Source organism: Laccaria bicolor, genomic scaffold (genome assembly GCF_000143565.1).
Source record: "Laccaria bicolor S238N-H82 LACBIscaffold_9 genomic scaffold, whole genome shotgun sequence".
NCBI lineage: Eukaryota > Fungi > Basidiomycota > Agaricomycetes > Agaricales > Hydnangiaceae > Laccaria > Laccaria bicolor.
In genome coordinates, this window is record NW_001889880.1 from 941,793 (window position 1) to 966,413 (window position 24,621).

The 24,621-nt window shown below is 49.3% G+C and overlaps 6 protein-coding genes across 6 annotated transcripts; 2 read left to right on the forward strand and 4 right to left on the reverse strand.

Moving 5' to 3' along the window:
* Positions 1–4,187: 4,187 nt before the first annotated feature.
* On the forward strand, positions 4,188–4,988 carry LACBIDRAFT_234195 (uncharacterized protein; the record flags this gene model as incomplete). The annotated part of the gene is made up of 1 exon (XM_001879728.1): positions 4,188–4,988. A coding segment is annotated over one exon (801 nt), but the record flags the coding sequence as incomplete, so codon positions are not given.
* A 133-nt stretch (positions 4,989–5,121) lies between these two features.
* Positions 5,122–7,834, reverse strand: LACBIDRAFT_318973 (uncharacterized protein; the record flags this gene model as incomplete). The annotated part of the gene is made up of 4 exons (XM_001879978.1): positions 5,122–7,204; positions 7,259–7,374; positions 7,424–7,762; positions 7,811–7,834. The coding sequence occupies 4 exons, from the start codon at positions 7,832–7,834 to the stop codon at positions 5,122–5,124; spliced, it is 2,562 nt and encodes an 853-aa protein (XP_001880013.1).
* Positions 7,835–8,178: 344 nt separating this feature from the next.
* LACBIDRAFT_318974 (uncharacterized protein) lies at positions 8,179–8,989 on the reverse strand (the record flags this gene model as incomplete). The annotated part of the gene is made up of 5 exons (XM_001879979.1): positions 8,179–8,316; positions 8,374–8,396; positions 8,458–8,505; positions 8,557–8,716; positions 8,768–8,989. The coding sequence occupies 5 exons, from the start codon at positions 8,987–8,989 to the stop codon at positions 8,179–8,181; spliced, it is 591 nt and encodes a 196-aa protein (XP_001880014.1).
* Positions 8,990–16,864: 7,875 nt separating this feature from the next.
* LACBIDRAFT_248955 (cytosine-purine permease) lies at positions 16,865–18,960 on the reverse strand (the record flags this gene model as incomplete). The annotated part of the gene is made up of 11 exons (XM_001879980.1): positions 16,865–17,020; positions 17,077–17,205; positions 17,254–17,334; positions 17,384–17,396; positions 17,452–17,788; positions 17,844–17,899; positions 17,957–17,979; positions 18,028–18,305; positions 18,360–18,465; positions 18,515–18,658; positions 18,715–18,960. The coding sequence occupies 11 exons, from the start codon at positions 18,958–18,960 to the stop codon at positions 16,865–16,867; spliced, it is 1,569 nt and encodes a 522-aa protein (XP_001880015.1).
* A 454-nt stretch (positions 18,961–19,414) lies between these two features.
* Positions 19,415–22,807, forward strand: LACBIDRAFT_184407 (uncharacterized protein; the record flags this gene model as incomplete). The annotated part of the gene is made up of 13 exons (XM_001879729.1): positions 19,415–19,868; positions 19,925–20,132; positions 20,185–20,381; positions 20,452–20,552; positions 20,603–20,734; positions 20,787–20,856; positions 20,909–21,140; positions 21,191–21,307; positions 21,377–21,579; positions 21,628–21,759; positions 21,816–22,206; positions 22,254–22,454; positions 22,509–22,807. The coding sequence occupies 11 exons, from the start codon at positions 19,415–19,417 to the stop codon at positions 22,112–22,114; spliced, it is 2,145 nt and encodes a 714-aa protein (XP_001879764.1). The 3' UTR covers positions 22,115–22,206; positions 22,254–22,454; positions 22,509–22,807.
* Positions 22,801–24,607, reverse strand: LACBIDRAFT_248771 (oligosaccharidyl-lipid flippase; the record flags this gene model as incomplete). The annotated part of the gene is given in 6 exon segments (XM_001879981.1): positions 22,801–23,026; positions 23,038–23,214; positions 23,266–23,629; positions 23,683–23,888; positions 23,914–24,114; positions 24,171–24,607. 6 exon segments carry the CDS (start codon positions 24,605–24,607, stop codon positions 22,801–22,803), a joined length of 1,611 nt encoding a protein of 536 aa, XP_001880016.1.
* Between the last annotated feature and the right edge of the window lie 14 nt (positions 24,608–24,621).

Genomic DNA, 24,621 nt, shown 5'->3' on the forward strand with positions numbered 1-24,621 from the left:
CTGAATTGGGTCTCGCATGGGGAATGGAGTTGTGGGAACCGAGATTTAAAGCGTTGAGGGCGGTCACCAAGTATGGAGAGGACGTTTGGGGAATAGAAACTAATCTGATTGACACCCTTAAACGTTGGATAAAAGGTGCCTTCGATGGTCTTCTGCAAAATGACTCCGCGATAGAACGAACGGAGAGGGCGGAACGGGAACGAAGCATTGATGTACTCGTTCAATTTCTTGCAGATATTCTGCAAAAGCCGGAAAATATTTCGAGGATTCCCGAAGATGTAGCGGCTGATGTTCTTCAGTTCTATGCGGACCTGGTGAACCGATCAGTCATTTTGCCGTTGGGGCCCACAGCCCAGGACAGGATTTTGGCTCCGGCAGTTGTGCCAAACCCACCTTCCAACAACAATACACCCTCCAAGACACTTCACAAAAGGAACACCTCGTCCCTTTCTATTTCGTCGATACCCTCCGCACACTCCGCCCCTAAGCCTCCGCCATTAAAACATCCTGGAGAACTTGCGATCTCCCTTTATTTATCTTACCTCTCCTCTCAGCTCAAAAGTTTGTCGCCGGAATACTTACAGGATATACACCCTGTTCTTTTTCGGGCATTGGCATTTTCGGCCTCTCCGCTTCCTCGTCTCACCGTTCTCCCACGTCCTCACAAAGAATCCTCTCGGGAGGAGGAAAAAATCACCGAAATACTGAACGCTCTGCTGGCTGGGCCGTACACTACAATTTGCATGCGTATTCTTAAGAGGCATCTTTTTCCGCCCAACGCATCCGAGATTATTAATGAACCATTCCCCCGACGGTCACCTGAAGGGTTGTCTGAAGGTGCTTGCCAGCAGCTGGACATTATGACCTCGCTTGGAGCGCATCGAATGTTGAGGAATTTTATTAGACGTGCATTATCGACGCGTCTCGCAAGGGCTTATATCCAACGGGAATCGTCTATCAGTTATTCACATACTGGTGCGCCTGGCCACATCGAACTGGAGCCGGACCTGATGGAAAGAGCGTGGCCCAAGGACGACTATGCCTCATCAGCAGGCGGTAATGGCTGGGATGCGGGCCGCTTGGGTAAGGTTTTGGCTTCTAGTGTTCACGCCTGGGTGGCTTGGGGCTCGGATATATTACGTTCTCGTGGAGAAGAAGACAGGTACCAGTCCTGGGAGAAACAAAGAGAGGGTCAAGACACAATTTTAGAGGAAGCAGCCGGAGTCTTAAAAGATATCCTCCAAGAGATGGATTCTAGGGAAGACGATGTTATGGGTTTAGACGAAGAGGAAGCCATAGTAGTGGGTGAAACCCTTCAAAATCTCGCGGGCTATGTGCTTCTTTTGAAGTGAGCTTTACCTCTGTGACAGAGCTCCGTTTCCTAACATAACCTTTCAGAAATCCTGACGGATCTCCCTACATAGTACCCATTGCAAACCCAAGCGATGCTCCCACGCCCCTCCTTCGGACGATTACGTCGCTGCTGGCAAGGGATCACTCGAGAGCCCTCATTCCTCTGTTGTCCAATATTTTAGTTCATATCGCTAATAATCTCACGGATGCGGATACCGCCCGTCTGCCAGCTCTTATGATGGAACAACAAGATCTCTCGCCAACATCTCCAGAGTGGCTTGATAATTGGAAAAGGTTACTCTGTGACTCAAACTTGGTCACGGCAGACCGGCCTGCCACAAGACGAGCGGTGATAGATATGTTATACTCGGTATACGACAACGTCAGGGACATGAAATCTTACCGACGGCCCCTTGCTGACCTGGTTTTTACTTTCTGCTCCTCATTGCCTCCCTCGGATGACGGATCTGAAGGGGATGCCACTTGGAAGATTTTAGGGGATGAGATTGTGTTGAGGACCGTTGAGCAAGACACCGAAGAGGTTCCAAAATATATCGATCTATTGGTTTCTGTTGCATCTGCGAATACCGACGATGATGACAATGATGTTGCTGAGGATGCTTCGGTGCACACGGCTGAACAATCCACATCTCCACCCATTTCGAGCGCTTCGTCTTCTACTATCATTTCCCCAATTTTTTCTAGGATGCAGAGCGATTTCCAGGGCGTACCGAAGGAGAAGGAGCCAGGCTTCATGTCCATGTTATCATCCTTGACCACAGGAGGGAGCACATCCCGTTCGCAATCAATTCACCCCAGTGTTCCTGATGACCCCACTGAACACTCAAAAAGTCGTCCTCGACCAGAGTGTCCTTCAATCCCTCGGGTTGTCTGTGCCGTTTCGGCTTTCATAGAGGCTTTTAGCCAGCTCACATTTACGCCTTTTTCTTTGAAGCAAGAAAACCTCCGCGTTTCTCTTAGAATCTTTGAGATTCTTGTCAAACTTCTATCAGAAGGAAAATCTACGCCTGCCAGGTTGACGGTTCTGCAGTTTTTAATGCGCTTACGAGTAGATCGTGATCACCGACTTTACTTTATGGACTCGGGATACGATTCAAACACTCTTCTCGTTTCCCTCTGTTCGCTGGTCAATCGCGTGCGCGACCGTAGTACAAGACCTATAATCACGTCGGAAGATGTTTCAGAGGTTCGTAAGGCTCGTCCGCGCGTTCCACACGAGAGGGACGGGCGGCAGCCGTCAAAAGGCAAAGCTGCCGCGCCTTCCCACTCAAAAGCCAGTCGAAGTCGCTCCCGAGCAACAGTTCCCCCGCTTGCCACACCCACACCCAAACTTCCTGATCCTATTTGGCACATCCCCGAAACACTCCCTTTTAAAGTTGTAGGGCCTGATGCTCCGAGTGAAGGGTTGATATCTTACGATCCTGAAGGGATTGGTCTAAGATTAGTCCTCCCAATCTCCATTTATCTCCAAGCGTTGACGTCAATTCTGGAGAAAGAACAGAGTTGGGAAGTCTTGTCTTACATCCTCTGCAATCTTCCCGTTCAGCTAGCAAACACACATATTTTCTGTGGTCCTAATTGCCGGGCCGCCATATCTAAATTGCAATCTGTTTTATGTGCCAAAATCCTTGACGAAGACCTTGGCTCTCGAGTTAAAGGGTCGACCACAGTCTTGAAAAGGGATGCACAAGGACTGGCACACCACATACTGTCTGTCTTAGTAAGCTATCGCCGATGTTTCGATAAGAAGCAACAGCATCTGCTTGTCGAAACCTTTTATACAGGTCTCAATGGCCAGCTCTCGACCATCAAGTGTTGTTTGCATGCACTTTCATTGTCAGCTTTCGAGTTGCCCCCATCGATGACGAAGTTCCTATCCAGGATTCTTGAAAAACTCTCTCAAATTATGTCCAACCCGGAAATGGCGGTTCACATTCTAGGATTTCTTTCCATCATCGGCTCTTTACCCTCTCTCTATGCTAACTTCACTGAGGCTGACTTCAAGATGGTCTTTGGTGTGGCTCTTCAATATCTGCAGCATTACAACCGACTCCACGCATCTCCGACGATGTCATGGGCGTTATCCCAACATGTAAGAATACTTTCGTATTCAGTCGTCTATGCCTGGTTTTTGGCTGTCAAAATTCCAGATCGCCCTCGTCATGTAGCATATATCACCCGACAGTTACTCCTGGCGAACGAAGGAAATACACAAGTCGACGGCCCCACTGAGGTTTGCTTCGATTGGCTTGCGCGTTACACATATGCAAGTGCCGATCCACGTCCTGCAACCTCATCATTCAGTGACCTCATCATGGACCCCTCTGGCACGCAGTCAGAGATGGCTGAAAAAACTTGGATTATGGGCAATTCAGTTGTGACTGTGCGGGCTATTGCCCATTCCGGTTGGGTTGAGGTCATGTCCAGAAGGCCGTCCGGTTATTCTAGGTTCATTTGCAGAGTGGAAAACGTACCTATGGTCGGAGCTGGAGATGTGGCGCCTGATTTACTGTCAATCCCAGCTGGTTTGGTGATGGAAAGAGAAACCGGCACTTCACAGGTATGTACTTGAGCTATCCCTATGACACTGTCATCTCACGATTGTGTAGGATGATATTCGTCAGTTCCTCACAGTTGAGCAGGACGAAGCTGATGTCAAACCACCGGATTCTATCACTGGCTATGTGTGGAGTGGCACAGCTCCGTCTCAGAGGCGGAAACAAGTTACCGTTGATCCATCATACCTTATTCTCCAACTCTCGCCCTTTCCTGATGGCTCACTTAAGACTCACCTCAAAAGAGTGACGGATACTTCGTCGCTCAAAAAATTCCTCGCTGGTCTCGATAGGATGCCTGTCATTGACACACACAAGGTGGGTATCATGTATGTCGGCCCTGGTCAACGTGACGAGGTTGATATCCTTCGCAACTCCCATGGTTCGCCGGCATACACTCGCTTTCTTGAAGGAATCGGGCGTTTGATCAATCTACGTGGCCAAGTGGACGTGTATGCAGGGGGCCTTGACCCCGAAGAAGATGGCGAATATGCCTATGCCTGGTGGGACGACATCGGGCAGATATTGTACCACACAGCAACTTTAATGCCCAATAACCCTGCCGACCCGCAATCTAACAATAAAAAACGCCACATTGGAAACGATTACGTTCGAATTGTCTGGAACGACTCGGGGATACCCTACCGATTCGACACCTTAACGACGCAGTTCCAGTTCGTAAACATCGTCGTGGACCCTCATTCTCTTGGTGCTATTGCTGCCTTTTCCAACAATCTCCACGAGACCGAATATTTCAAGGTCACTGTCCAGTCGGCGCCAGGCATGCCCGAGTTTGCTCCCCTTGGACATTTTAAGCTTATATCTGCGGAAAACCTCCCCCTTCTCGTTCGGCAGCTCAGTCTGCTGGCCGATTGGTTCGCATCTGTCTTCGCAGACACCCAACACGATACCATCCGTGTCGAGATGAAAACTAACTGGCATAATCGCTTAGATGCAATCATTCGCTTTAAAAATAATATGCCCAAGGAAGAACCAGGTGAATGTGTTGAAGGAATAATGGGACAGGAAGCTTTTCGAGACTTCACCACATCAATGTAACTATAACTGGGACAATTCTGTATCACTTAGTCGGAGCGTTATATCTAGCAACTGTATTACTGTCACATATTTCTTGTATTCCCTTCATATGGCACACAGATGGGAAGGATATAAGCTACTAGTAGCTGTTGAATCAAGTGAGATCGATGATATCCTCTACGATAGATTTCGCTTTTTCTCTAGCTACAGAGGTTGTTGGCACTTTCGGCAATCTGGCCTTGGCGGCAGCTTTGGCTCTAGCAGCCATCAAAGGGGGGAGGTTTCTTGTGGGCATAATCTGAAAGGGCGGTGGCTCGCAATCAGAATCACTTGAAAGCTCAATGACTTCATTTGAGAGGACATGGGCCACGGAGTTTATTGGTGTAGGCGATGGTGGTCGTGCAGCCCTTCGTCCATGACTACCATACTTGGAGCTCGGAGAACTATGTGCGCTCGACTTTCGTGGTGATTTTGTTATCCTTTGCGTTGGGGAGTCGGAATCTGAATCCGACGCTAGGCATTTCTTAGATTTTCTTGGTGAAAAAGTAGATAGATCCTGAAGATCGCCAATACAACGAGTCCCTCGGGAATGGAGTGGAATAGAATTGCTAGAAGACTCGGAGATATTGTCAAGATCGAGGAACGCCACGGGAAAGGGGGCAGGTTTGGAAGACTTGAATGTTTGTCGCTCCCCGTCAATTGTAGATGGTGGGGAGGGCTCAGCGAATAGGTCCTTTATTTTCTTCGACGGAGCATGTAGGGTGGCTCGCTTTGTAGTCGGGAAAAAAGTTTTCATATCGGTTACTGCAGATTTTTTCCCTTGGGTAAGGTCGCGTGGAATGGGTTTTGACTGAATAGATGATTGAGGGGGAGCTGATCCAGTCTGATCAAAAGCGATGGCATTCTTCACTTTAACCTTCTTGACTTTTGTCTTTGGGGGGGCTGTTTGTGCTACGCTGGCTGGGAGTTCGTCCTCAGAGGAACTTGAAGTAGAGGCTGGGTAGTTATGATCACTCTTGGAGGCTTTATTGGCGGACTTCGCCTTGGTGGGTTTCTTGGAAGGTTGCCGATCAGCATCGATGTCTGTCGCTTTTGCCTTCCCCCGAGCACGCGAGACCGTCCCGGCAGCCTTGCCAGCTTTCTTAGTTTTCTTCTTCTCCACCTTCTCCTCGAATTCTCTGACCAGATGTGGCTCCGCCACCTTTACCATGCAGGCTGGCATCCAGACGCGCAAATGGGTTTCTGGGTCTATAGGCGGCTTTGGTACGCGTTTGGAAGAACTTGACCCTTCCTCGTTATCTTCGTCTGAGGCCCATTCATCTAAACCCTCTGGAATACGTGTTCCTTTGATTCCTGACTCTGCAATTTCTACAAGCTGCCGAGGTGCGATCTCGAGACGATATTCGAGAACACCATCAGTAGACGCATGCATCCTTGAGGAGTGAATTTGAATAATCAGAGTTTCCTCCTCATTTTTCTCGTCGTCAGAATCCGAACCAATATCTAGAGACGAGAAGTGTTTCGCAATCATCTTTGAGGGAGTGCCGCTCTCTAAGCGCTCTCCTCCTTTCCTCGGTGTAGCGGGCATACTTTTTGCACTTTTGGCCTCTTCTATGTTCAGCACCGCGCGGCGCAGGATACGCAGGACAGCAGAATGCCAAATCACCGTTCTGAAGCGCTTGATGATGGCTTCCCTGTATCCCCACTCAAAGTAAAACTCACATGTTGCCGCCAGTTTCGCTAGATCAGGCTCTTTCGTCCACCTGAGCTCCGGTGGTGTTTTCCCCATGCTCTCGGAGGTGATGGGGTTCACATAGGAAAGCAGAATGTCAACATCAGGAAAATCCTCCGGAATAGAGTTCGCCAAAGTGGGTGATTTCCGGCCAATAAAACCTCGCGAATTGGTGCGCAGCTCATGGCGAAGTTCATTCCTCCAGTTATCAAGGAAGGCAGGCAATCTCTCGCGCGATAGATTTTTGGCAGCGGTATACAACGTATCTCCAAAACCACAGCGAGCTAGCCCATGTGCAGTTTTCGTACCACAGCGAGAAAGACCACCTTGCTGATAGTCCCCTCCACTCATCAATCCAATAAGAATCATGCCTCCACGAGTAAGGAGCACATCCGGATTCTGATTTATATCAGCTAAACGGTAGACACGAGTGTGATTCTTGTCGTCTTTGCCAGCAGAGTTGAGGGAGGGATTGGACTTATTGCCGGAGAGGCTATTACTTGGGCTAAACCAACGAGGTTACTGACGATAATGGATTTTTCGAAACCGCTGCACGCACTTGCGAATGACAGTTTTGGCCCCAAAGAGAAAATTGTCGACATCATCCGACAATATTCCATCAATAACACCTATATGATTGAGATACGCCAATTCTGCCTCGGCTTCTCCGGGAGCCTATTCAGTGGTATGAGCGGCACTCAAGAAACAAATGAGGTTCCCTCACCGTTATGCATTCAAAACCAAAGGCATCCACAATTTGTTTCATTCCGGGTATTAATTTATGGCTGGTTTTATTGATTTTCTTGCCGCGTTTCACATCCGGTCTCTTCGGTCCATCAAAGACAAAGAGGGGCAAAAAGGGGGAATGCATGAGTGTTGCACATCTGAAGAAAAGTGTGCGGAGGACAGGATTTTCGCCCTCGCGGCCATACTCTGCATGGAAAAACCAGATGCTTGCGTCAATGCCAATGCGGTACCCACGTACACCATGGGGATTGGCCTCGAATCCTTCTGTGACAGAAAGTTCCGTTAAAGAGCGTGTCGTTGCAGCGGGGCGTAGGATCTACAAAGAGTGGTGAGCAGCGTCCCTGGGAAATAATAGACTGCGCACATCCCAAAGTCCAGCGACGCCCATCTTAGGATGTATTCAAGTTACAAGCTTTGAGTTCGGAACGGAATAATTGAACAATGAAGCCACGTGACTGACGCGTAGATGTCACAACGCAGTGCGCGTGACAGTTCGACGCGTCAATTGAATTTTTCAATGAATTTTTGATAACCCTCCAGATAGTTTTTCTTTCCTGCTGTCCACAATCCGTTCATCGCAATATTCAAGAAAATAACAACGTGTTTTTGACATAGTACAAGTAGTATTTGAGTGTTACTAAGTATTCTCTTGCCGGTAAATTGAACGTGACTACTAAACTAAGTCACGAAATTCAAGAGATTCGATCGTCGACGGCATCCGCACAATCTAATCTACTGCTTGCACCATCCGTCGCTATTTGTGATGTAATCAATTGTGCCGTCAGGTTGAGTTTGCCCGCCCATGTTATCCGCGTCGGCGCTAGTGTGGCAACTCGTGAACAGCGAACAGGTAAGTTGTGTGCTGCCGCCCTGCAACGTATAACAATATGGTCAGTATGTAAAATGTGAAGATCAGAAATTCGCAACTTTGCCGTTAACGTCATGATACGCTTGATGAAAGATCAATCGTCAGTCATGATCAACAACAGAAGACGAGCCAGGAAAACTCACTGTTGACGAATTTGCATCCAGTAACGCTGTTACACATGGCTTTGCACTCTGAAAGCGACGGGTGAGAACGTAAAAGAAGTTATACAAGAGGATATTTACCAGGAATAGTGTCGACCAAGCCGTAGGTCATGTAGTCCGACGCCTGGGTTGCGCCAGTCAGGTTGCTGAAAGTCTGTGTATAGCCGTCTGAAGTTGTCGTGGGCGGCGCAGACGGGCAGTGCAAGCAGTCTGGGAACAGCTCAAGAATGGAGCAGATGATCTATCCAAAATTATAGTTGATAAAATCAAAGCAGGGAAGGGTTAAGCTCACTCCACTAAGGCAGGGAAGAGTTTTGAACTTGGACGGGCTACTCCCAAAGTACCAGCCAGGCGTAGCCCCAGCTACCCAAGGAGCTTTGGGCGCACCGTACTTGTTGCCGGACGAAACATCGATGCCCCCAAGAAGTGATGGAAGACTGATAGCAGAGAAGTCGAGCGCGGAGGCTGAGACTGCGGAAACTGTGGCCACAGCGAGAAGGACGGTGAAGCGCATGATGTATTCCTTGTGTCAGACGATGAACGACGTTTGTGACTATGTTAAAGGTGAGGCTTCGAACTGGGGCTTGGTGAGACTCCACCCCCCTTTTATACACTTCCTCGACATCAAAGGTGGGAAAAGACCACTAGACTGGTTCCAACTTTGTCCCTGGCCATTGCCAACTGACATTTCGGGCTGGTACCTGTCTGTCATCCCGGAGTTCACGCCTCGGAAAAACTTGAGAATTAATCAAATTGATGCCAAAGTCCTCTGTTCGAGGGAACACGCACTGTAATAATGAATGGATGTTGTATTAGAATCAGAGAGTTGGCAATGGTTGTGTGCGCACCTCTTGCATATCCCACAAGCTCAGGCGAGGACAATTCTGTTTAGAGAGAGACGAGCTCCATCTGTGATGACATGCACTGGCGCAAACAATGTCAAAAAGGATGGCCTGCTGCCACATCAGGAAGTTCAGTATCCTGCTGTTTCCTGAATCCAAAAAAAAAATTCCCGCTCAAAGCCCACTCGATCATCATTCGGGTAAGAACTTCGCCGACGTTGCGGAAGCATCCCAAAAGCAGCTACGAGAAATTTGCCGACAAGGTGAGAAGAAAGGGTCAGGTGAGTGCTCGATGGGGGGGAAGGGTGTTGAGAAGGTTCTGTCGTGCCCAAGTCGTGCCATCACAGGGATTCCTAGTACCTACTGTTTGTAAATACAACTCGGTCTCGATCAAACCAGACTCACAGACAACGGGAAAAAGGTGGAAATTGCCAGATATACGGTTGTGGCTGGGGTAAGGCCGGTTTTGGAGCTTGATCGAGCGGTCTCGACTGACGCGCGGGTTCTTGTCACCGCTCCCTTTAGTATCAAAATATTGATGATGGCGTGCCCTACTTGATCCTTCTCAATCGCCCGTTTTCGGTGTGAACGTTGGTCGAAGAACTGTACGCGCCCGAAATATCAGGAATAAAAGCCTTCTGGATTTCCACCCCGTGGTGGATTGGTACACAATCACCTCAGGAACGACTCTTAAATATAAATGCTGGTGTGATGGTGTGCTCTGCATGTTTTTTTTTTTTTTTTTTTTTAATGTCAAATTTATAGTCTATTGGGGCGAGGCCCCATGTCAGACTTTACAACTTTGTAGACTACCTAAGGCCCCTAATGCCTTATACCTGACCCCCGTTGACTGTCCCCTGCACTGGTGAAGGCACGCCCAAGGCGTTCATTCCCCCACACAGCCCGGCACAGAAACGCCGTTTGGGAACACGTCTGTATGGTGAGCGGGGTAGTCTCGTGTCCCTCTGCTTATCTGATGCAGTCTGTATGTGATGCGTTTCTTCTTCCAAGTACCCGATCGCAAAGCGAAGGGTACAGCTAATACGGGACGAGCGCGTTCAGGTGAATGAAAAAAAAATTGTTGGTGTTTTGTTGCTGTTTGCTTGAGTGACTGTTCGACGTGGTCGGTCTGGCTGAGTGTGATTAGTGCTTGAAGTCCGCAAGCTGAAATGCGGGTAAAAGATAGAGTGGGGTTTTTGAGGGCGAACCCGCCGACAGAACGTCGGCTAATCTGTCCATGCTTCGTTTCTCGGTGTTATAAGTCTGCTAAAAGGAAGTGCTATCTTTCAAACTTCCTCGGATTCTAATTGAGAGACGTCACCTATAGAGTCTCCAAGCGACTTCTTGAACCGCTTCGTTCTCCCCACAAACTTGAGCAGTTCCTTTATCCTTTTCATACTCTCCAGTATCCCCTTGAGGTCCCTCGAGTAGCGGCCCAGGGCTCTATCCATATCGAAGCGCTCTGCCGCGTAAGTTTGACACTCGAATAGGAAGTGTATCACCGTCTCCGTGATCTCCATCCTCCTCGTGCTCCAACACGTGTCGCATCTCCTGGTCCTCGACTTTTTGATGTTGTATAGGTAGCTGTTCAGTGGTATGTGTCCTGTACGTAGCTGCATCAATAGACTCGCTTGTGGCCTTGACAGTTCGTTGCTGATTTTCCGGAACTTGTTGAATGGGAAGTTTGCGTCGATATGCTGAAATTTTGCGTAGCGTGGTGAGTCCCTCCACGTTTCCGTCCACCTTGCCTTCAGCTTCTCCGCGAATTCCTGCTTGACCGCTGAGGCGCTGTATGGCAGCCGTCTTCGTAGTATTGGCGGTAGCTCCTCCCGCGGGCTTGAGTCCCCCTGTGCCGCCTTCTTTGCTTCTTCGTCCACCCTCTCGTTTCCTACTACCCCCTCATGTGCCGCTACCCACTTGAGTGCGAATTTGGCCGTGCCTGGCCTGATAGGGATGTCAGTTCCGTCGGTCATTACCTCAGTCAGCCGCAGGTACTCCATTACAAGGTATTGCCCTGGCTTCGTCTTTCTCGCGCCCGTTGACCTAATGAATGCCTGGCTGTCAGTATAGCTGGTAACCGTTGCCTTCCCCACTTCAGGCCGTCCCTGTAGCATCCAGGCCGCCAATATGGACCCCACTGCCTCGCCTTCATACGTGGTGTGCCTCGTCAACGGTCCTAGATGAAATCGAAGCGTTTCCTCTGGCTCTTCCACCCCTTTCCTGTATAACACCGCAGCTGCGCCAACGTTTCCTTCATAGCCCGACCCATCTGTATATATCCTTATGTCTGCCTCGTCTTTTCCTTCCTCCTTAATAGAGTCCTCCTTTGTTTCCGCGATCTTGGTTGAGAAGACCCTCTTGTAAGTCGGTGGCCTTGGGTCCGGCATAACTGTCTCGAACCGTCTTGGTCTGATCTTGAAGCACTCGACCAGCTTCTGAAGGGGGGCGAGGTGTGTTCTTGCCGGCTTCTTGCTGTATCCTCGTATCATGTCCCGTGTCGGATGGCCATCTGGTAAAGTCGCCGCTCGTACCGTTGCCGCGTGACATATCCTTTCAAGCATTAAGTTGACTGGCAATACCCCGGCATGTGCGTCCAACAGGTCGGTTGGTGAGGTCCAAAGACCCCCTGTGATCGCCTTTGTAGCTATCCTCTGTATCTTACCCATGGACTTCAACGCCCGTACTGACCCGCTGTTTTTCCGCATGCCCTCCTTCTTGTGCGGAGGCACATACCAAACATCGAGCGCGTATGTCATCTTCGGGACGGCCACCGAAACGTACAGTAGCCGCATAAGCCTGGGCCTGATACCTAAACTTGTGCGCGTTAGCCTGCGAAACATAAGGATGTAAGAGGTCGCCTTCGCAATCGCTTCGTTCTCCTGTGTTCTCCACCTCAATTGGCTGTCGACATGTACCCCCAGGTACTTGTAGCTCTCCACTTCCTTCACCACACTCCCCTCTAGCCAGAGTACTGGGTTTGGTCGATCGCCTTCCTTCCTCGCCGTTGGCTGGCAGTGCATAACGGCCACCTTGCTCAGCTCAAACTTCGAATTGTGATCCTTCGCCCATTCGAAACCTCCCTCCCGTCGTTCCATGTAACTCTTGAGTGCCCGCGTTGTCTGTTTGAATGTTTTCGCCGTTGCAATAACAAGAGCGTCGTCCACGTATCCAATAGCATCTTCCTCCAGTCTTTGTAGGGCTTCTAGTAGGTCCGCATTGTAGAGTATGTACAGCAACATCGATATGGGGTCTCCTTGTCCGATCCCGTTTTCGATGTCGATGAGTTCTGATATAAAATCGTCGAACTTTAGCCTTGTCTTCCTCCCCTGTAAGAGCCGCTCGATGAACTTGACGTAGGTCGTTGGGATTCGCCTTTTCTTCAGATTGTGGATTAGCCTGTCAGTAACCGCATTGGGGAAGGCCCCCTCGACGTCCAGAAAGAGCACCGAGGTGACCTTCCTCTTACCCCAAGCTGCCTTGATCTTGCCCACAAGGTAGTGTATGGCGTCCGTCGTGGTACGACCTGGTCGTCCTCCGAAGTGCGTGTCCGGCAGTAGGAACTCCTTCTCCACAAGGTGGCTTATGTTCTCCGCTACTATAGCTGTCAGTACCTTCGGTATCGTGCATAACAGGGCTATTGGACGATAGGCCTTTGGCACTTCGTAGTTCGGTTTACCTGGCTTCCTCAAGACCGCCGTTGTGAACTCCTGCCATCCTGAATAGTAAGTCCTCAGCGTGAAGACGCCTCTGAAGAGATATACTAGATACTCCGAGATGTGTCCGAAACACTTCTGGAGTACCACATTTGGGATTTCGTCTGGACCGCTTGCCTTGAACGGAGAGAGCCGCTTTATCTGACGTTCCACTTGTTCCAGTGTGATAGGGGGTGGTGGTGGGAGTGGCTCCAGGTAATCGTAGTTCTCTGGGACTCTGGACTGGTCAGGTTTCTTGGGAAAGAAAGCTTGCGCGAGGATTTCTGCCTTGCCATCGTTTGTGTTGATTTCCCGTAGTGGTCCACCTGCGCCTTCACTTGGGACCTTGAGCGTCGGTATCCTTGATTTGCCCCCATCGCCTGTTGGTTCCTTGAAATAGTGGTTCGCCGTCCAGAGGTCCTGCTCCGCCGCGTTCTCCAGAAATTCCTCCCAATGTTCACGTTTGGCTTCTACTATCGCCTCGCCGTACATATTCCTGGCCTTCCGTAGCTCTGTGTGCGACGCGTGATCTGGAAGGGTCCTGAATCTGTATGCGAGACGACTTAGCTTCTTTATCTCAGTCTTCTGACGGCTAAGATCATTGTTCCACCATCTTTTCGAGAACGGGCACGGCTTGTTTTCCGGGATTCTAGTGCGTATCGTGTCCTGTAGCACCGCTGTTAGGTCTTCAGCTGCCTCCCGGAATTGCTGCTCCGTTGTGATTGGCTGAGGTGGTGGGATTTCAAGGAGCCGTATTGCCAGGTTCTCTTGGAAGTCCTCCCAGTCCGCCGCTCTGAAGTTGTAGGACGTCCGTTGTACTGATCGCGCCTGCGGCAAGTCGATGTAGGTAGCTATGGGGAAATGGTCAGTGGCCGGCGGCCTTAACGAGGGATCGACCTCGCATCTGATAATCAGATCGAAAACTTCCTCTGTGCACCACACGTTGTCTGGACGTGAGTACCTCTTCGTTACCATGTGCTCTAGGGTGGGTTGACCTTTCGGTAAGGCCATCTTCAGGTTGTGGTCGGCTAAGATTTCGATTAGTCAACCCGCGTCTTCCAATGCCTTCGCCGTGAACAGCCTGTCATCCCCTTCCTCGTCCCACATCGGATGGTGCCTGTTGAAGTCTCCTGCCCAAATCAGGTGGTCGTCCTCCCTCGCCAGAACATCCGCCCGGTTTACGCGTAAGAACTCGCGGACGGAGCGTAATGTTCTGGAATGTGTGCAGTCATTGTAGATATTGATGATCGTCAACCGTCCATAGGCGCCTGTCATCTGTATAACTGTAACATCGTTAGTTCCAGGGACGTTCATGATCTTCCACGAGCTTGTTGCCAGTGCCGAGCTAACCCAGGTGACCGCTCTTGTTACCGGAGCGCCATCCTTGTATCTGTCTGCTGGCACCACTGACACAAATCCGTTCGGCGTCCTTATGTTTCCTGTGAAGGTTACATGCGGCTCCTGCACCAGAACAATGTCCCACTCCTTCCCTGATACTCTGTTATACAATTCCAAGTGCGCCTTTTGAGACTTGTTCAAGTTTACTTGTAAGATCCGTAGTCTCGTCGTCCGTTGTTCTGGTTGTTCAGACATGGGCAATATCTGTGGGGGAGGAGCTATCAGGGGGCGGCGAGCCGTTGCTCGACGCCAAAGGGGCTATCGGGGATTCTGGGTTGGGGAAATTTGGAGGAGGGGACTTAGCTGCTGGCGGCTTCGACCGTTGTCGCTTCCACGGTTCCCTGGTGTAAGGTCTTCCACCTGGGGCCGCTGGGTCGAAGTTGAGCTGCGTTTGTCTGTATCTATTTTTCTGTGAGCCTGCCTGGGCGTAGTTTACCTGTATCTCCGCTGGTGGGACTCGTCGGCCTTGCGACGGGTAGGATTGAGACCATGTCCATGTCTCTCTTGCCGGGAAGAAGGGGATGTCGTTTGCTGGGTCCCTTGCGTTGAGTTCGTCGACCTTCCTGAGGAAAGTCGGGCATCCGCGGTCCCAGCTGGTGTGGTCGTCCGTTTTGCACGACGTACAGAAAGTGACCCCTTGTTGGTTGCACTTGCTGGTCCAGTGGTCCCTTGCCCCGCAAGTACTGCATACATTTACCTCCTTTGTGACCACACACTCCGCAGCGATATGGTCCCATCCTTGGCATTTGAGGCAGCGAACAGGCTCCTTCCTGCACTTCGCTACCGAGACTCTCTTGTGGCAAATCGACAGACCGTTGACTATTGCCCTGTTTGCCGTATCCGCGTCTGAGAAGGTGATGATGACGTGGGCGAGGCGCTGGTCCGGACGCCTCCGCATCGGGGGCTTGATCCACCTAATTTTCGTCAGTACACCTGTTGGGATTCCGTTAGTTTCTTCAATCTCCTTCCTGTCCTTCTCGCTGCTGGGGTCCAGGCTCAACGGCACGTAGTAAGCAATAACGTTGTATGATCTCGTCTTGAAAGAGGCCTCTGGCTCCCCCAGCTCCCGCAGGAAGGCCTCTGCGTTCGCCTTGGAAGCCAACCACGCTGTGCCATCGTCCGTAACCATCTCCACCAGTATCCCCCCGTTTTGAAGCTTCAATGCCGACCTCATTTTGTGTTTCTGGCTCGTCGCCTTTCCCATCGCCTCCGAGAACTTGCCCACAAGAACCGTGTTGGCGCAATCTCTGAGTTTTGAGTCCCTGGGTAAGTCGATGAGGGCCTGTCGTTGTCGGATGCTCTCCTTCGCTGCCAGCCTGGGATTGGTATCTGGCGGTGCTCCAGATGCCGACCTAGTTAGCGCGTCCCTGTAAGTTGAGTTCCCGATACTTCCTGCCTGTTGCGCCGCCTTTTCCATCACCTCCACTAACTCCCCCGTTTTCTTCTCCAGCACCTCTGTTCTCTTCTCCAGCACCTCTGCCACCTTCTCCTTCAGACCCTCCGTGTATTCTTTCAGATCGCTCGCCATCTCGCCGAACTGCGTGTTGGCGATGCTTCTGATGGCCTTTGTTACTTCTTCCAGCTCGATTTCCTTCAATAGATATGCGACTGCGCGGACCGCGTTGACTGCTGGGCGTCCCATTCCCTGCATAGCCGCTATCTGGAAGAGGGCTGTCGATAGCGCGTCCAAAGTGGGCGTCGCGCCTGCTGGTACGAATGTGAGTGTCTCCTCGAGGTATATCTTTCCTTTTTCGGCGTCGCTAATCTCCTGGTCGTTCCCCTCCATCTCCGCCGATCCAGCCGCCCTCGTCCTTTTCCGTTCTTGTGGTTGTACTTCTGCTTCGACAGGTTGGGCCTGTCGAGTGATTGTCATTTTACCTTTACTTGTCAGAGTCGTCTGTGTCCTGGGTTTTGCGCCAGTCCCAGACATGATCTGGGCTCGTTTTCTATGGGTTTGAAACTAGTTTTAACGTTCTTTATGCTGTATCTAGACCGGGTGCTCGTTTTGTAGTCGATAAGTTGCCCAAAAATTTCGGGGTCCTAGTCGGGGTGCCACCTCTCTGCATGTAATGTTGCCTAGAATCCCAGATTCAAGTTCAAACCAAGTACCTTCTTGAATGTTGTCGAGATCTCGATGAATCAGGAAAATTCACCCACCCATTTCAGGTTTTGTGACCATGTCATCCAAGGCTTTGAGGCTCTCTAAATTTTGTCTCAAATCACAGCTAGCGCGTGGTAAAAGTGATCCATAATAATTATCATAACGCTAACGGCGATGGGGAAACACGAACCACCGATGCAAGGTCCTAAAGATAAAGATAACCCCAAAGCAGACCTGACCCCGGCAAATATCGTATTTACCTGATGGTTAACGTAATTAAGTATCGAAGAATAATCGGATAAGAGCTTTACCACGGGGGAATGTTGAGGCTTGAATTCTAGACGTTGCCAGGTTGTTCATGGATTTTGCTTCACGTCTTCGCCGTTGATCTCGTTCGAAGCTGCGGAATTGGATTCAAGGAAATCTTCGGCGAGGATGACTTGATCCATGAATGTCTCGTGGGCAGGGAACAACGTCGAGAGCAGCCAGTAGACTCCCGAAGCAGTGAAAAACTTGGTAAAGTGAGAAAGAGAAGATGGAGTCGATTAAAGAGGAATGTCACGCTCACCCCGAACATCCAGGCAATATTGAACAGAAACGCTGCATTGCCGACCTTGATATTGGGATTGATGTTGTTGATCAAGCCAGGTAGGTTTGGCACAACAGAGACCAGAAGCGTGACTGCAGCTCTCCAGTTCTATTTAACATTAATCCGAAGTTCCCACTGACCAAAATATCGACGCACGATTCCATTCCAATACCGGTAAATGCCCTGGGGATCATACATCGCAGGAACGTTAACATTTCCTCGATGGATAAGCCAGTACTGCAATAAAATTGGGATGTGGAAAAAAGGATTGAAGGATTGCACCCACATCAACAACCATTCTGTGCAATAATCGAGGTGGTTAGCGTGCTGATTTTGAGATCTAAGATAGCTTACATTCCGGCAAAAGGGCCCAAAAAAACCGTGTAACCAGACATAAAAGAAAGAAATTTAGGGGCTGATGCCAATATGTCCCAAGGGCAGAGCGCCCATCCACCCAAAATCGCGCAGATAACCTGGCCCCGTCGAATGTCGATAAACCGTGGAAGAAGGACTGTCATGTCATTAGCAGCGCTCAAACTATTGGCGGATATATTGGTCCCCAATGTGGCCAGAAAAAAGCTAAAGGCTGCGAAAAACGCTGCTGCCCGGTTGTCCCAGCGGTCTATGAGGCGAAGAGGGTCCCAAATAACCTCGCCATACAAAACTTGACCTGCGGAGGTGACAGCTATGCCTACCAAAAAAAAGGCGGTAAGAACTGAAAAACGTATACGTTATATTGGTTTTACCTGTAAATCCGATTAGGGTAAAGGCGATTGGGATGATGATGAGTTGGATAAATTGGCTATAATGGGGAGGTCAAAAATGCCCACGTCTCGCAAAAGAAAGTATGTTCACTTACGCGCGTTCATTCCTTGCGTAACGCTTTTAAATATGTTAGCAAAGGTTTAAAATCAGTTCATGAGAACTTACCGTAAAATCTGGAATATTAACGGAGAGAGTGGAATAGATTCCGAGTGCACTATTTAGTGCACTCAGCCACCCCCAAGCAAGTGCACTTCCACTCAAACTCGCGAGTTGCAATTCTAGATGGATCTTGGCGGGGACTTTTATAAAGGACCATATCATTATCGCCAGCCATGCAAAAGGTACGATGATGGACTTCGCGGTGAAAAGGTAGCGAATCCGCTGAGGAGAAACGAACATCAGCGGAAACTGAAATGACCAATATAAGAAGTAGCACATCAGGCCTAAAAAAGAATTGAGCTATTCTGCAGAGTAACACATAGTATAGAAGGGCTTACCGACGGTGCTAATGTTGGCTGATTCTGGTAAGCGATCCGGAATGTGCACAATTGAGGGCCAGATAGCTTTCAACATTTGATAAACGCATTCCGAGCCGGTAAACGTCTTCGTGGCAGATGTCAGCGGAGAAGTTAAGAGGAGCGGCAGCACGCACTTGAATTCCAAACCAAAACAAGGCTAAAACAACTCGACTAATCACGCTGAAGTAACTTAACCAGAACCCAAACGAGGACCGATTCAGGACAGGAAATGCGATGTGCAGACGCGCTCCAATCGTTCCGTTCAAAACCACAACAAACTTTGGAATAGACGGAGACTTTAATTCAAGTGAAAAGGACGTTCAATGACACTTACCGCTATGATAATGTGGCCAACTGCAATTGCAGAAAGTGCTTGTCGCCATGACAGCCCAACGGCCAACATGGAGCTCGCCAATTGCCATACAGCAACGTTGGTCGCATCGGAGACCCAATAAGCGATGTAGTTCCAAGTTGTCCACGTGCGGAGGTGAGGCGGAACGGGATCCATGTCTTTATTACTCCATCTTGACGAAGGCCCGAACACGCCTGAGCCTTGCGTGAGCTCTAGCTTGACTCGCATTTCCACTGAACTTAGACAGGGAGGGAAAGACAAGCCAGGCCTGCCCAAGAGGCTAACTCTTCTAGTTACGCCGCATCGGAACAACAAGACCTAGTTCGCTTCGCTTCCCCGCTTTCATCCGGCAGGGCTATTTGCGTTGTATTTGGGTCGACAAGACGTTGTGCTCGTCGCGCCATTATCAATGTGAAACTTTATCGCTGTCCGTGAATCGTGATCTAGGACGAGGTGTAAATTGGTTTCTTTAAACATGTTATGATTACTATTGAGAATGTTGTATATTTCCCCTACCATCTTACAAATAACAAAAAGTTTCCAATTTTCGTTCGGATAGTTGTTCGTAAGGTGTAGAGTGTAAAATGAAAGGAAGACCAATATTTCTTTGCAAGTGCTTGGTAATGACCTCATTCGGCAATATGTCATCGTTGAACGCGCTTAGGTTGTGCTACCTCTTGTTATGTCTTCGGATGTAGCACTTGATATACCTTCGGAGACAAAATCTCAAGGGGAAGAAACCACACAACAGGTGGAATCGGTCCAGGACGATGCCGCTGCAACGACAATCGCCAACCAAAATCCAGACGACAGGCCAACAATCAACTCCAACGACAGCAATTTAAGGATACCACCTCTAACAAACACCTCTGTAGCTTATTCTCGCCAGAGCACCGCTTTCAACAAGTTTATCTTGTACGAAAATCGACTGCGCTTCTACATCATCGCGTCAAATGCGGCGGACTCTCGCCACCGCATCCTCAAAGTCGATCGAACTACCCAGGATGAACTCGTCGTTGTGGAGGACGAAGCGGAATACAGTGGAAAGCAGATGAGCGCAATGCTCAAAATGTTGGATGACGGAAACAAGGCCTCAGGTGGATTGGGAAGGGCTAAAGTTTTCTTTGGAATTGCAGGTGATGTTCTCATCTTTTGTGATGATTTGACATGGGTCTGACTGGAGCGCGACCAGGCTTCATTCGATTTACGGCTGGCTGGTACATGATCTTAATTTCTAAACGCTCGGTTGTCGCACTGCTAGGCGGGCATTACCTCTACCACTGCGAAAACTCCGAAATTGTGCCTGTTTGCTTCAACCATAAGGTGGAAAAACCTGCTGAGGAGCAACGACTTATGAATATATTCAAGCAAGTGGACATGTCAAAAAATTTCTACTTCAGGTACCTACCCATCGATTTCTGTGTCAATAACTTCAGTCTTACAACGTTGAAGCTACACTTACGATCTTACGTCAACTCTCCAGTATAACCTGACGGGCCCCGCACGACCCGTGCATGGGAATTGGCCCTTTAATGATAGGTTCGCATGGAACTTCCATATGCTCTCCGTTGGATTCCCGGATCATGAGAACCCGCCCCTCAAAAACCACTGGCTGCTCCCCTTGATGCACGGGCACGTTGATCAAGCAAGTGTGTATTATTTTTGCTATATTTAACGCTTCTGAGTTTCGATGTACTGTTGACATTTCCCATGCATTAGAGCTCACGGTACTGGGACGTGTCATCTTTGTGACCCTTATTGCCCGGAGATCGCGCCACTTCGCTGGTGCGCGTTATCTGAAGCGCGGGGTCAACGATGAGGTTCGTGATTTTGAAAATCAACTCACGCTCACGTAACGAACTGCAGACAGGGAAACGTCGCGAATGAGGTGGAGACGGAGCAGATTGTCTCCGAGGCTTTGACAACTCCTTTCTATTACCCCGCGTCTCGAGAGGGCGGTGATCAAAGGCGTCCGAGTCCCAATTATACCAGTTATGTTCAGGTGACATATCTTCCTCCGACGACCTAAACCTTATACTTAACGGTCATCGAAGTATCGTGGCAGCATTCCAGTTTATTGGACGCAGGAAACCAATAGTATGAGCCCGAAGCCTCCTATTGAGAGTCAGTTCATTTCGCATGACCCGAATACAAGTAGGTTGATTTGCACGAACAGTCAGCGTTGTGGATCCGTTCTATACGGCTGCATCTCGACACTTCGACGACCTTTTTAGACGTTATGGTGCTCCAATCACCATTCTAAATCTGATCAAGAGGCGTGAACCTGTTCCCCGCGAATCGAAACTTCTCGATGAGTATACCCAATGTGTAAGATACCTAAACCAGTTTCTCCCCCGTGACAAGAAGATGGTATACCGAGCTTGGGACATGTCCCGCGCATACAAAGAGTGGGTCATTCCATTGGCCCGCTCGCATTGTCGTATTGATGAGTTATCAGAAAGACCCAAGACGTGATCAGCTACTTGGAAGACATCGCCGAGGAATCTATTCATATGACAGGATTCTTCCACTCTGGTCCTGAGCCATATTCACATTATCTTCAGAATGACGCAGCGTGAGTTTGGCCTCATCGTCTTCGAAAACATACCCTCAATATATGTTGAAATAACAGAACATCATGGAGAAATACGATTTCACTTCAGAATGGCGTCTGTAGAACAAACTGCGTCGATTGTCTGGATCGCACCAACGCAGCACAGTTTGTCTTTGGCAAACGAGCTCTCGGACATCAATTGTACGCCCTGGGAGTTGTTGATAGCCCCTATCTGGCGTTCGATTCCGATGCAGTCAACATGTTGACGGAAATGTATCATGATCACGGAGACAGTGAGTATGAAAAGTCACAAGTGACCATCTGCTCTTAACACTATGAAGCCATTGCCCTGCAGTATACAGGAAGTGCTCTGGTAAATCGCGTGGAAACGTACCGACGAATGCCGCATTGGAATAGCCATTCACGCGACATCATCGAGAACATTCGTCGTTTCTATACCAACTCTCTGCTTGGTGAGTCCCTTGCTACCTACCCTACGGCCTATGACTGATGACCTTTCAAATTGTAGACGCCGATAAACAAACTGCGATCAATCTTTTCCTTGGTGTGCAGACAGAAAGAACGATTACCCAACCCCCAGTACGAGGCGGATATCAGAAGTGGTTCCATGAGGAGCACCTTAAACCTGCGTACGTGGTCGGCGAATGCGATCAAGGGCTTCGAAACTTCGTCAAGACCAAGAGCGACTTTTGGGTGGAATACTATCGCCCGCTTTTATTCACCTCTTTGGGAAAGCATTTCGCATATTCTATGAACAGCACGCTCAAGCTACCTGGGTATGTGTCAAGTCAGCGGTTTGGATTCTAAGGTAAAACAATCCTCTCTAGGAAAACTGTGAAGGATATCAACCAAAGTCCGTTTGAAGCACATGGCTATCGTCATGTGGATCCCCAGGCAAGGTAATCATTGTTGTTTTCGTAGCCAGACACATCTAAAATTTATTTAGGAGTGTTGTACAGGGCGTCCGACGCTGGATGGGTTCTCACCCTCCTGTAAGCACTAAGAAGAGTCATGGCAAGGCTGCATCACGTCCTGAAACGAAGAAAACAACCCCCTATGTTCTCTTGGACAAACACTCCACCGAAGCAATTGCAATGCAGTTATTGGAGCCCAACGTCTCGGAATCCGAAGAGGCAGAATACCAGGGGTTAGCTGATTTTTATATATCTTCCTCCCGCTCTCCCGCTCACCTGCACTGCAGGTATATCGATCAATGTCAGGAGTTGTTGGATGCACCCTCGACCATGGGAGAACGCAAAGACTTGGAGATTTACATCGCGGCTGTTCGAAATGCAGGCGGGGAGGGGCTTGATTGGCCAGAAGACGCTCCCCGAGATTTGATCGCATACGTGGAGCGTGGGTCCCTCAATTACATCGACGGTAGCAAAAAAGAGCCTTTTCCAGTCACGTTCAATTATGAACGATGGTTGAGTGGAGCTGGGCAGTTGTAAAATTCCTTTTGTGTTTGCATCGGAGCTATTCATTCTATTTTGTCACGTCCTGGTAGCGATAGGAAACGTCCTACGGAGACCCACCACGCCAGAATACAGACGATTGTTAAAGTGGCGCCAAGTGCGACGTGTGTCAGGATGGGTGTCTTGAACAAAGCGAATCGTCCTTCTCTTTCCACTATCTGAATCACTCCTAAGAAATTTTCGCTTATCCGGATGAGAGTGGCAGATAGCCCAAAGACGGCCAGCAATTTCCAAGAAGGGATGGCTTGTGTCCACCGAAAACTTTGAGGCGGAGAGGACTTTGCGAAGAATTGCACGACGAAGGCGAGACAGTATATGATACGAGCAGAGAGGTTGATGACGTTGGCATAGACCAGAGAAGCATCTCCGATGTCTAAGCTATACAAAAAGATAGCAGTTGAGATATAGACCACGGAGAAGCCGATCATCCACCTGTATCGTGGTTAGCACCTTGCTTTGAAGACACAGTGGACTGACACTAACCGACTTTGCTTGTTGAGGTCTGCCGGCGTGGCTACACTTGATAAAAACGCTTCTAGGCCACCGTTGAAGGCAAGGACAGGTATATACCATACCCATGCTGCCAGCACGGTTGGGGCGCTAGTTGCAAGGTACTGTGGAGGAAGGAGTATTGGGAGGAGGATCGGTAGATATGCTGTCGCAAAGATCACGAAGATCAACGAAAACGACGTTTGGATAGTGAGTAAGGATAGAAGCGTGACAGACGACTGCTTTAAGGCTTCAGCTTTTATTCTGCCTTTATCATTGGTGACGGAGATGGTTTTCGAGAAAAACATGCGAAGGGTTTCTTCAATTGGCTGGAAGACAATGCGGGCAATGAGAGAACCTGAAGAGCCGTGGTAAGTTTTTGTTATAGATAGTTGTGTTGTCATGACTGACCGTAATTAACAGCGATGGCGTAGCCACCTTGATCTCGTAGAGGGCTATACCACGACAAAACCATTTTATCACCTTCCGTTAGGAAGTGTTTGATAACAGATTGCGACATCATCGTAAGCGCAAGTTTCAAGAGGTTTCCATCCAACAAATCGTCGCGTCTGCCATCGTCAATAGGCAAGTAGTGTTGTGAAAGGGACGAGAACATACTGATCAATTTTCGGCCACAAGCACTCGGTTCCAAAATGTGAGATGTAAGCCAGAAAAAGAGTGGTGGCGTATGCCAGTTGGCCGATGGCAAACGCCAGGAGAGCAAGATTGCCTCGTCCGCTCCTCGCATCGAGTAGCAGCACAAGAAAGGTGACGACACTCTTAATTGTGATACTAAACCCTTCTGCGCGCACCCGTACACCGGTCAACAACCGGGACATAGCTCTGATCAGCAAATTTTTAATGGGGTTTGTCTACACACGAAGGTGGTGGTAACGTACGTGTTGTGCATTGGCTCACTCAACAACTCTGTAAATGCTGCCAACGCATACAATGAAATCGCCATATAGAAATGTGGTTGCGCTTTCATTTCTTGGCTGGAAAATCGGGCGTACAAAAAAGAGGTCCCGAGCGCAAGGGGAGCTCCTAACACGATAGGAAGGAATGCCAAGTTCATTCTTTTCCTCATGGTGTCTGAGCTGTCCTTATTGACGCGAAGAAGTGCATTACGCACGCCCTCGCGACTGAGGAAGAGAATAGTGCTTAGAATGAGTTCGAATTGGATGGCGGCTGCTCCGAATGCGCTTGGAGAGGCGAGGCGGAATAAGGCTTGGTTTAAGATGAATGTGAATAAACGGGAGAAGAGTTGTAAAGCCATCAGCGAGGAAATGGACGAGAGTGAGGACTTGAGAAGTGGGTCTTCCGTCGTCGATGCCATTGTTACCGTACCAG